We start from the raw sequence: 12,928 nt of genomic DNA, 5'->3' as shown, positions 1-12,928 counted from the left end.
ACCCAGACAGGAAGATCACGTCAGTAACTCAACCCACTCAAGTGACGCACCCCTCCTAAGGACGGCATGAAAGAGCACCAGTAAGCCAGTGACTCAGCCCCTGTAATAGGGTTAGAGGCAGAGAATCCCAGTGGAGAGAGGGGAACCGGCCAGGCAGAGACAGCAAGGGCGGTTCGTTGCTCCAGAGCCTTTCCGTTCACCTTCACACTCCTGGGCCAGAGTACACTCAATCATATAACCTACTGAAGAGATAAGTCTTCAGTAAAGACTTAAAGGTTGAGACCGAGTCTGCGTCTCTCACATGTCTAGGCAGACTATTCCATAAAAATGGAGATCTATAGGAGAAAGCCCTGCCTCCAGCTGTTTGCTTAGAAATTCTAGGGACAATTAGGAGGCCTGCGTCTTGTGACCGTAGTGTACGTGTAGGTATGTACGGCAGGACCAACTCGGAAAGATAGGTAGGAGCAAGCCCATGTAACGCTTTATAGGTTAACAGTAAAACTTTGAAATCAGCCCTTGCCTTAACAGGAAGCCAGTGTAGGGAAGCTAGCACTGGAGTAATATGATCAAATTTCTTGGTTCTAGTCAGGATTCTAGCAGCCGTATTCAGCACTAACTGAAGTTTATTTAGTGCTCTATCCGGGTAGCCGGAAAGTAGAGCATTGCAGTAGTCTAACCTAGAAGTAACAAAAGCATGGATAAATTTTTCTGCATCATTTTTGGACAGAAAATGTCTGATTTTTGCAATGTTACGTAGATGGAAAAAAGCTGTCCTTGAAACAGTCTTGATATGTTCGTCAAAAGAGAGATCAGGGTCCAGAGTAACGCCAAGGTCCTTCACAGTTTTATTTGAGACGACATTACAACCATCAAGATTAATTGTCAGATAACAGAATATCTCTTTGTTTCTTGGGACCTAGAACAAGCATCTCTGTTTTATCCGAGTTTAAAAGTAGAACGTTTTCAGCCATCCACTTCCTTATGTCTGAAACACAGGCTTCTAGCGAGGGCAATTTTGGGGCTTCACCATGTTTCATTGAAATGTACAGCTGTGTGTCATCCGCATAGCAGTGAAAGTTAACATTATGTTTTCGAATGACATCCCTAAGAGGTAAAATATATAGTGAAAACAATAGTGGTCCTAAAACGGAACCTTGAGGAACACCGAAATGTACAGTTGATTTGTCAGAGGACAAACCATTCAGAGACAAACTGATATCTTTCCGACAGATAAGATCTAAACCAGGCCAGAACTTGTCTGCGTAGACCAATTTGGGTTTCCATTCTCTCCAAAAGAATGTGGTGATCGATGGTATCAAAGGCAGCACTAAGGTCTAGTAGCACGAGGACAGATGCAGAGCCTCGGTCTGATGCCATTAAAAGGTCATTTACCACCTTCACAAGTGCAGTCTCAGTGCTATGATGGGGTCTAAAACCAGACTGAAGCATTTCGTATACATTGTTTGTCTTCAGGAAGGCAGTGAGTTGCTGCGCAACAGCTTTTTCTAAAAAGTTTGAGAGGAATGGAAGATTCGATATAGGCCGATAGTTTTTTATATTTTCTGGGTCAAGGTTTGGCTTTTTCAAGAGAGGCTTTATTACTGCCACTTTTAGTGAGTTTGGTACACATCCGGTGGATAGAGAGCCGTTTATTATGTTCAACATAGGAGGGCCAAGCACATGAAGCAGTTTAGTTGGAATAGGATCCAGTATGCAGCTTGAAGGTTTAGAGGCCATGATTATTTTCATCATTGTGTCAAGAGATACAGTACTAAAACACTTAAGTGTCTCTCTTGATCCTAGGTCCTGGCAGAGTTGTGCAGACTCAGGACAGGTAAGCTTTGGAGGAATACGCAGATTTAAAGAGGAGTCCGTAATTTGTATTACTGCTGAAGTGAAAGCCATCCTCACTTGGGGAATGCTGCTTTTTAGTTAGCTTTGCAACAGTATCAAAAATACATTTTGGATTGTTCTTATTTTCCTCAATTAAGTTGGAAAAGTAGGATGATCGAGCAGCAGTGAGGGCTCTTCGATACTGCACGGTACTGTCTTTCCAAGCTAGTCGGAAGACTTCCAGTTTGGTGTGGCGCCATTTCCGTTCCAATTTTCTGGAAGCTTGCTTCAGAGCTCGGGTATTTTCTGTATACCAGGGAGCTAGTTTCTTATGACAAATGTTTTTAGTTTTTAGGGGTGCAACTGCATCTAGGGTATTGCGCAAGGTTAAATTGAGTTCCTCAGTTAGGTGGTTAACTGATTTTTGTCCTCTGACGTCCTTGGGTAGGCAGAAGGAGTCTGGAAGGGCATCAAGAAATCTTTGTGTTGTCTGAGAACTTATAGCACGACTTTTGATGCTCCTTGGTTGGGGTCTGAGCAGATTATTTGTTGCGATTGCAAACGTAATAAAATGGTGGTCTGATAGTCCAGGATTATGAGGAAAAACATTAAGATCCACAACATTTATTCCATGGGACAAAACTAGGTCCAGAGTATGACTGTGGCAGTGAGTAGGTCCAGAGACATGTTGGACAAAACCCACTGAGTCGATGATGGCTCCAAAAGCCTTTTGGAGTGGGTCTGTGGACTTTTCCATATGAATATTAAAATCACCAAAAATTAGAATATTATCTGCTATGACTAGAAGGTCCGATAGGAATTCAGGGAACTCAGTGAGGAACACTGTATATGGCCCAGGAGGCCTGTAAACAGTAGCTATAAAAAGTGATTGAGTAGGCTGCATAGATTTCATGACTAGAAGCTCAAAAGACGAAAACGTCTTCTTTTTTTTTGTAAATTGAAATTTGCTATCGTAAATGTTAGCAACACCTCCGCCTTTTGCAGGATGCACGGGGGATATGGTCACTAGTAACCCTGGGTCTTATGGGGGTAAGGAGCGGTTCCAGAGAGCTATAGCCGAAGAAACAGGTAGCAGGTTAGGCGCTGCTCAAGTGAATGAATGGCTAGCAGAGCAGGACGCTTACACTCTGCATAAAATAGTTTTCTACTCATCCCTTGTCCCAGTTTCAGGCAGATCTATGTGACATGCAAGACCAGGCAGATAAAAATTATAGAAATCGCTACATGCTAACAGTTATAGATATTTTCTCTAAAATAGCATTTGTACGGGTCTTAAAAAATAAGAGTGGCGCAGAGGTGACCTGGGCCTTTGACTCTATCTTGAAGGAAGGAGGAGCACTCAAGTGCAGACTGACGGCGGAAAATACATTTTTAATAATACTTTTCAAAAAGTCACATAGAAGCACAATATAGTAAATTTTGCTACAAGTTCGGATTTGAAAGCTTCAGTTGTGGAACGCTTTAACAGAACTTTGAAGAAGGGGATGTGGAAAAACTTTACAGCTCACAACACACATAGATATGTCGATATAGTTCAAGATTTAGTAAAGGGTTACAACTACAGCTACCATAAGAGTATACAGATGAAACCCTCCGAGGTCTCTTCTGAAAACTCTTTGCAAGTCTTTAAAAATCTGTATGGTTTGTTCCCCCTTCGCTGTAAGAAAAAAATTGATTTTAAATTCATAGTGGGGGACTTGGTACGTATATCCAAGTTGAGGGGTGTTTGACAAAAAATATGAGCAGGGTTACAGCGATGAGTTGTTCACAGTTACCGAATGTCTACCACGTATACCTCCTGTCTACAAGTTAAAAGATTATGACGGGGAGCTTATAGAGGGTTCCTTTTATGAGAAGGAACTACAGAAGGTACAGTTGGGTAAAGACAAAGTCTTTCACGTGGAGGAGATTCTGGATCAAAAGAGAGAAAAGGGTAAAAAAATGGGTGCTGGTCCGTTGAAAAAACTGGCCCCAAAAGTTCAACAGTTGGGTATTAGAGCACGAAATGGTGGAGGCAGCGGGGGTTAACTTAAACCCTCATGCATGATAAAAACACCATCATTAGAGTGTACACAGGAGTGCATCATGGAGCACAATGGATTCTACCTGACTCTCCCCAGTAATGCGTCTGCACATATATATATGAATAACCAAAGTTCGAATTATACAACCAATTTTACAAAGCCTGTAGAGTTATCAGAGGCCTGGGAAGTAGGTCTCAGCGAGATTACATACCCCCATAGTTGGTATAATATCAAGGAAAAGGACCGTGATTTTTATTGCAAAAGGATATCGGAACCCCCAAAACTTAAAAAGCTTAAAAAAGGGTTCTATTGAACTGTAGAGAGGATCATCTCAGAGTTGAACGAACTCCTAACCCTGAACAATATGGAAATACTCTTGAACTACAATCCTATTCATAAACGTGTACAAATCTCAGGGGATGCTGATGGGGGTATAAAGACCAGCGGTAATTTAGCCTACATGTTGGGGATGAGTTCCAATAAATGGACGTATGTGAGTGATAAATTATTCCCATTCCCTGCGGATATACATGCAGGGTTTCACAACATATTTGTGTATACCGACATCATATCCTATCAAAGGGAAGGAGACAGTTGTGTGCCCCTCCTGAGAACAGTTCATATAGAGGGAAAGGATGGTGATGTAGTCACTGTTAACTATGACAAGCCACACTATGTACCTGTAAGCAAGAAATATATTGAAAACATTCTGGTTGAGCTTAAAACGGATCAGAATGAAAGTATCGAATTTACTTATGGTAAAACGATTGTAAAACTCCACTTTAGACCCACCAGAACCTCTCTACATATCTAATATATTATTAGTATTATACGTATATATCTATATTTTTTTATAAACATAATACTTATAAATTAAAATGGTTATGGTACACAGAGAGAATAAAGTAGACGGCGCGCGTCAAACGTTTGATTTATGACCCTATGTCCGGATGACGTGTGTATGCCCAAATACTGGCATCCGGTCAGGACATCCTGGCGGGAACGTGTCACGTGGTTATGCCAATATAAGGGCATCCTGCTCCTGTTGTCAGGTGTTAGAGTGTGTGTTAATTTGTGTCTATATTGCATCTATTCCTTTGAAGTTGTCATGATGATTGATGTGTAGGGACCTCGTTGAACTGGGGGGGATGTGTTTCAACAATTCAAAGAGGATGGCCCCACACACCCTATTTTATTGCCCTTAGGGCTGTTGTCTATGAAGCAGGAATGTCCTGGGGGGATTGTGTTGGTGGCAGACACATTATAAATAAGACACAGAACACCACATGTGGCCCCAGAACACTAAACAAGATTTTAAAAATCAACCCACAACATTAAACAGAAAATTATGTCTCCTAGGCCAATTCTCGGGGTGCTTTGCGCTTCTTGTCACAAACCCAATGATAAAAGCATCGAGGACCTTTTGTATGAGGCCCCTGAATGTTTTAAAGGAGGTTTGGATACAAGTGCTGGACATATGATTTACATATTCCAACCTGAGGATTCAACTGTGAAGATTTTCACAGACAGTGGTCCCAACCCACTTTATCATGCAAAAGGAGTTTTTCTCCTGCGCTGCGTATGAGAGAATGGCTTAAGATACGGCTAGCGCTCTGTCAAATTGAACAGGCCCTGAGTGGTACAACCCTGCCAGGCTATGCATTGGAAGAGCTTGTGTGCGGGCGCAGTGATTTGAAAGCCATAAGGATCTCTTCAATAGCGTATAGCCCTGACTCCAAAGTGACAATTTTAGCATGTGAACAATATGATAGTACAAATGTGACAAAATCTGTCAGGTCATATGTATTTTCCAAAGCCTGCAAGGATGTTAACTTTTTTATGCCAGTGTTTAGCTTTAAATGGATTGATTACCCTATTTTCATAACCCTGATGAATAAGCTGGACAGTCTTTTCCAAAATCGTGAACAATTTTGTCGCTTGCCGCTTCTATCCTTAAGACATACCCAGGGTCTATATGCAAGACGTTTGATCTATCCATGGAGTGAAACTGACGGAGCTTTGATGGCGCGTGCAAGAGAGTCTGTCTTGACGACGGGAATTGGAGATGGATGGATGTCGGGGATAACCTATAACCTGGCCCTTTATCTGTAAGAAAGGAATAGTAAAAATGTTTAAAAAATTATAGCATGTTTTAAAAGGTCTGTACTTTTATTTTATTTAACCAAGAAGGGCTCATTGAGATTAAATCTATTTTTCAAGAGCATCCTGGCCAAGATAGGCAGCACCAAGTCATTACAAAAATTACAGACAAACAACATGAAAAACTACAAGTAATCTAGTAAAAACCATAGAATTCACAAGAGTATAACAAAATCAAAAACAGCAAATTAAAAACATTGACAGGTCAGGGAATCAGTCTCAAGATCATTCATCAGTGATTTAAAAATACCAATCGGGACAAGTTCTTCCAGTTTAAAAGTATTTTTTAAGGCTGATACTAGCCTTCTGGCTTCAAAAGAAAACCAAGCCTTTAGGCCTTATTCCTAAAATAAAATCCCAAATTCAGCTGTTGAATATGCAATTTAAAAGAGAGGCCGTCTAATTAGTTTACAGAGCGAGGGTGACGTTTTTCGGGCTACATCCTGTATGCAAAAATGGTCATATTGTACCCCAGAATGTTTAGAGACCCAAAAACAACAGGAGGGTGTCTCGACATATTCTGTCTGCCAGTATTGCATTTATGCTTCATAGCACCTCAGGGGTAGGAGCTTGGGGGATGTCCGATGTAAATGTATAGACCTGGGGTGGGGGGACCATTAGTATATGTGCTGATTAGAAATAACATGTGTTTTAAACCGTAGGAGGTTGTCTAGACATGATATATTCTGTCTGGGTTGTTTGACTTTTTAGCCCCCCCACATCCTCTGGGGTGAGATAAATACCTATTTGAAAGGCATGTTCGGTAATGAATTCGAAAGTGCCAAGCCCAAACCTTTTTGGTTTCAAACGCCCCATGCAGAGACACACACCCCACCCCCTTTTGTTTTGAAACACTATCTCTCATTAGAGACACGATCGGGCGCAAGTGCATTGCGCAGAATCACCCCAGCCCGAGAAGTGTTACTGGGCCGGAAACTTACTGCTTCAAGAAACGGCGCTACATGGACACGGTATGAAGCCATTATATGTTATTAGTTATACATATTTTATTATTATATATACATTTTTATGATTGAATATGTTAAAACAATGACGAATAATGTTTTTTCAGACTCCAACGATGACATGCCCGGCAGAATCTGGAATGCCTGGTGAAAAAAGTCTAGAGCCCACGGTATCCGCGATTCGTCAGAACAGCCCGCGTCAAAAAAGCAGAGGTAATTTAATTATCTATTGTTAATATATAGTATTATATCTGAAATGTATTTGACATTTTTTATCTAATATATTTTATGTTTAATAACCTATTTTGTATATATTATTTTCTTTCAGACTCCTCCCCGGCGTATAACGGGACAGCAGACCATACACAACAAGAGCACGCGGAGGATTTCGGTGCACCAGACATTCACAGTAAAACACGGAACCCGGACGATTTCAACGTTTTAAATTACATTTCAGAGGTAGACGACTTGATGTTATGTGAAGCGGCCAGCCTTCTTGATTCAGCCAATTCTTTTGTAGAAACACCCAAACCTGAAATAGAACAAGCTAGGTTTCTCACAGCCTTTTCCAGGGCTCTAAAATCCAGAAAGATTTTGCTACACAAACGAATGGTAGCTTTACTCGAGCGGCAACACAGTCAGGATCTATCCTTCTGGCATAGAACAAAGCCACGTTTGTTAAACAACAAACCGATTAAAAAACGCAAATACAGGCGCTAAAAACCTATATGTAACATGGATCCTTCCAGAATACCGCAAGAACACACATCATTAATTACCCAAATGGATGAGCCAACAGACATAAGACATAATTGAGACAGTTGAAACCCTGTTATCCCAGATACCGCATGAACTCCAAGCTTTAATTAACCAGATGAATGATGCAGGGGTAGCATCAGACATAATTCCGATAGATGAAACCCTATTGCCGAGATTCCCACTGAACTCATAGAATTAATTAATCATATGAATGAGTCCGGGACGACCAATGAAAACCTGTTATCCCAGATCCCTGACGCACTCATATTGTTAATTAACCAGATGAATGAGAGCATAAGATCTTCTACACAGGACCCCACACAGACCCCGCCATTAACTCCCATGTCCGAAGAGTCTGAAACACAATTCGATGTTTTTGAGGAATTGGAAAATTGTCTACTAAATCAGGAGGGAGATGGTCTTGATAGAAGTGTCCGGGGTTGTGTACCAAAATAAATTCAGCAATACAGAGATTCGTCAGTTTTTCAATTTCACATGGCTGAATCAGAATCTTGACTATGCAGTGTTTTATGTGATGATATTGGATACTCTGAACGAACTGTTAGACAGGGCAAGAGATTATGGCGAACCTCGGGATGTCTTACAGTTGGAAATTTGTGGAGATAGCATGCAAAACACTGTATCTCTTATTTTACCCAATGGCGAAGCAGACATTGACAATTTATAGCCCTGCTGGAACGACTTGTTCAGTCAAATTTATCCGTCATAGCCGATAGGACCCTCGAGCTTGTAGTGCAAATAATACGTCAACCCCTGGGTGGTGGGGGCAGAGAAGGAAACTAGATAGCCTCATGCAATCAGAAATCATAAGCAATAAAAGGGCATACCTTATAAACGTTCACAATCCTGGTAATAAGCTTTGCAATAGGCCTAGTACATTTACTCAACCCTGGATGTACGGATCTAGCAGCGTTACAAAAGGCTAGAGAGCTCCAAATTGCCGTTGGTCTAGGTATACAGGATGCAGTGGCATTCTCTGACAGTCAAATTTGAAAACTTTCTGAACATCAAGATTGTGGTTTTGTACCACAGTAGAGCTAATGCAGCACTCTTGACATTTCAAAACAACCGACAACCTCATCCTCAGATTCTGTACTTTTATGTGCAAAACGACCATTATTATGCTATTACCAACATCACAGCGTTTTTAGGCGCACCATATGTGTGTCCAGTCTGTCATACAGGCTACACCCGAAAGGGGGGCACTCGTGCCGTTATAACTGTTCAGTATGTCTGGATAAATTGCCCAATGCAACCCTTAAACCTGACACCCTGTGCGGATTGTCACCGCACATGTTGTTCGGCCTACAGTTACGAAAAACACAAAATTTAAACATGGCACTCCAAGGCCTGTAAATCTGTAAGCAGTTGTGATATTAACAAGAAATGTCCAAAATGCCTGTGCAATTACAACCTTAAAATAGACAGCTCTAAACCTCATGTGTGTGGAATCATACATTGTCCAATCTGTAAAGGGCCTTTGAAAAGCAGAGACTCTGAAGTGGTTCTAGAAAGGCTAAAAGAGTGTTATATTCAGCCCTTGGCTGAAGATGAACATTCAGAGAAATATGTGTTTTATGATTTTGAGACTAATCAGCAATCAGGGGTTCATTTGTCTATTTTTGTATCTACCATAACTTTCAAAGGTGATAAGTGGTCAGCAGAGGAGCCCAATTGTGCACTCCTCTTTCTAAAACACTTTAGAAAACCCCAGTACAGAAACTTCACCTTTATAGCGCACAATTCTAGAGCCTATGACTCCTACCTTCTTTTGAACCCCTTGATACAGCAAGGCGTTGCACCCAGTGTCATAGCTCAAGGTAGTAAAATCTTGTGTTTTGTAGACCCCACCTTCAACCAGAGATACATTGACAGTTTAAGCTTCTTACCCATGAGATTGGCTCAAATGCCAGAGGCCTTGGGTTTTGAGAACTCTGTGAAAGGCTGGTTTCCACATTTCTTCACATCTGAGGAGAATCTACATTATATTGGAGCTTATCCCAGCCCCGAAATGTACGGGTGTGATCAGATGTCTCCCAAAGAGCGAGAGAGATTCATGACATGGTACGAGACAGTATGTCACAGCACTTTTGATTTCCACAAAGAGATGGAGTCATACTGTGACAACAATGTAGTTATACTTCATGAAGGATGCCTCAGATTCAGAGAAGAGGTAATCAAAGATGCAGGCATTGACCCCTGGAGTTGTACAACTATTGCATCGGCATGCATGAAAACCAATCGTACACACTTTCTACCTACAGCATCTATAGCTATCCCCTCGCCTGACAACTACCGACGCCAATTCAAGTCATACTCTAGTGGGTCAATTCAATGGTTTGAGTACTTGGCCAAGGATAAAGACATTTTTATTCAACATGCTTTGAATAGGGGTGAGAAGGCCTTTGGGCCTTATCGTGTAGATGGATACACACAGATTGACGGTGTTGAGACCGTGTTTGAGTACAACGGTTGTTTTTTCCACGGTTGTAAATCTTGCTTTGTGCCCCAGGCCATGTGTGTCCTAACCCAAAATACTTTTTGGGAAAAGTACCAAGACAAATTGGAATCGTTACAGGCTACTTACGGGTTGAAAGTGAATGTGATGTGGGCGCATGAGTGGACCGCACTCAAAAAGTCTGATCCTCATGTTCTTTCCAGCTTTGACACACCAGAACCCTTAGAACCACGACAGGCCTTGTATAGAGGCCATACCAATGCTTTGACATTGCGGTATGTAGCGTGACCCGACGAGACAATAGGATATGTAGATTTTACATCCCTTTATCCTCATGTAATGAGTTCCTCCTGCTATCCTATGGGGCATCCTGAAATTATTCACCGCGACTTTAACTTACCCCAAAACTATTTTGGTCTGATCAAAGCAACTGTCTACCCTCCTAGGGGTTTGTTTATACCAGTGTTGCCTTACAAGGGACCTCAAGGAAAACTTTTATTTTCCCTTTGTCGCACCTGCAGTGAAAACAACAACCAGGAAAAGCCTTGTAAACACTCAGATCAAGAAAGAGCCCTGACAGGTGTATGGGTCGCAGTTGAATTCTCTAAGGCTCTAGAGATGGGGTATCGTGTGGCCAAAATCTTTGAAGTGTTAAACTTTTCCAGGAAATCAGACACTCTTTTTAAAGAGTACATCAAGACCTTCTTGAGATGCAAGCAAATGGCTTCAGGCTATCCTGCATTGGTCACAGATCAAGAGAGCAAAGACAAGTACATTCAAGACTATCACGACAGAGAAGGCATACTTCTTGACCCTGACAGAATAGAGGTCAACAAAACCAAAAGAAATGTGTCGAAATTGTACTTAAACTCTCTTTGGGGGAAGCTTTCGCAGAGATGCAATATGATAACAATGTCAATCATTAAAGACCACAAAGAATTTTGGGAATTTGTTTCTTCGGACCAATACGAAATTTCACATTTTTCATTCTTGAGTCAAGACATTGCCCTGGTGCAATGGAGATGTAACAAGAAGTGGGTTCTACCCCAATGTAATGTAAATGTGTTTCTTGCAGCATTTACCACGGCCTATGGCCGACTTGAACTGTACGCCCTCATGGAGCAGCTTCAGAGGCGGGTTCTTTACCACGACACAGACTATGTGGTCTATGTAAGCAAACAGGGTGATTGGAAACCCCCAATTAGCAACTATCTGGGTGGTTTAACGAGTGATCTCAAAGATGGTGACCATATCACTGAATGGTCCTCCTGTGGTCCCAAAAGCTATGCTTTTAGGACTAAAGACAATCACGTGGTGTTGAAAGCCAAAGGCGTGGCACAAAACTATGAAAATGCCCGGCGTGTAAACTTGGAATCAATCACACGCTTGGTCGAGGGGTTCATAAACGACCGGAATAGCAACTTGGAGATTTTGAGCTCCTACAAAAAAAATGTTAGGGATAAAAAGTGCTTCCATCTAAGGAATGCCCCACATACTAAAAGATTCAGGGTAGTCTATGACAAGAGACTGCTTTTACCTGACAGGACCACATTGCCCTTTGGCTACTGACTTATGCTACAAGCCCCAGTGTGTCTTAAAGCTTAAGATATAATGGCTGCTGTAGAAGGTTTTGACCCCCGGTTGCAACTACCATTTTCGGCCTTAATCGCAGGCCACTCCAATAGTGGTAAAACTTGTTTTGTAAAAAGTATTTTAGAGAATTTGAACATGTGTTATCTCAGAAGCCTGACAATATTGTGTGGTGTTATTCGTATTATCAAAACCTTTGTATGATGAACTGTTGAAGAAAATAAAAATCAAGTTTGTTGAAGGAATACCTGAATCATTGTCTGATGATGAACTTCTCCCTACTCATAAAAACAATCTGCTGGTTTTGGACGATATGCTATTTGCAGGTAGCGAACATCCTGAAATTGCACAAGCTTTTACCCAATATACTCATCATAGAAACCTGTCCGTGCTTTACTTGGTGCAGAATGTGCTTCACCAAGGTAAAAATAGCCGTACCATTAGTTTGAACGCCAATTACATAGTTTTGTTCAAAAACCCTAGAGACAAACTACAAATTAACACTCTAGCTCAGCAGATGTACCCCGGGAAGGAAATCCTACTTTATGAAGAGCTATGAGGACGCTACCAAAGCACCATTTTCTTATTTAATCGTGGATTTAAAAGCAAATACTCCAGAACACCTGAGGCTCCTGTTCCCGTGGGAGTGGCCGGATGCTTACATTCCTAAAAAGTAACCGCTGTCTCTGCGTTTAAAAAGAAATCTGCCCCTCTTGAGAAGCCTAGTTGGGGCTAGCCCTAAAGAACGGAAGGCAATCTTGGGTCACTGTTCTTCAGATCTCATATTATCCCTATGTGAGATTGCTTTGAATCTTCTCAAAGGACGCATTCCACTCACCCTGACCCAATTAAAAAAATTAAAGTCTTCAAAAGAAAAGACATAGCAAACAACAGTCTGGGGGTTTTCTTCTGCCTTTGCTAACTATAGCTGTGCCCTTCATCACCAGCCTTATTGCTGCCCGACGTGGGGTTTGAACACAGAGGGTGATGGCAAAAAAAATGTACTTGGTGCCTCAACAAGAGTTGTATAGACTTAAAAAACAAATGCAGGGTCCTGAAAATATCAGACAAACAGCGGGAAATGATTTGGATACGGT

The 12,928-nt window shown here is 41.5% G+C and overlaps 1 protein-coding gene across 1 annotated transcript; it reads left to right on the top strand.

Annotated features, from left to right (window-relative positions):
* Positions 1-6,900: 6,900 nt before the first annotated feature.
* LOC129857164 (uncharacterized) lies at positions 6,901-12,076 on the top strand. The gene is made up of 3 exons (XM_055925141.1): positions 6,901-7,009; positions 7,111-7,216; positions 7,332-12,076. The coding sequence occupies exon 3, from the start codon at positions 10,581-10,583 to the stop codon at positions 11,808-11,810; it is 1,230 nt and encodes a 409-aa protein (XP_055781116.1). The 5' UTR covers positions 6,901-7,009; positions 7,111-7,216; positions 7,332-10,580; the 3' UTR covers positions 11,811-12,076.
* Positions 12,077-12,928: the final 852 nt, after the last annotated feature.

This window comes from Salvelinus fontinalis, chromosome 6 (genome assembly GCF_029448725.1).
Source record: "Salvelinus fontinalis isolate EN_2023a chromosome 6, ASM2944872v1, whole genome shotgun sequence".
NCBI classification, from domain to species: Eukaryota; Metazoa; Chordata; class Actinopteri; order Salmoniformes; family Salmonidae; genus Salvelinus; species Salvelinus fontinalis.
This window is presented reverse-complemented; position numbering and strand designations above follow the sequence as displayed.

Excerpts from the sequence above, each read along its gene's own strand:
- LOC129857164 (XM_055925141.1), top strand. The coding sequence starts at position 10,581 with ATGAGTTCCTCCTGCTATCCTATGGGGCATCCTGAAATTATTCACCGC.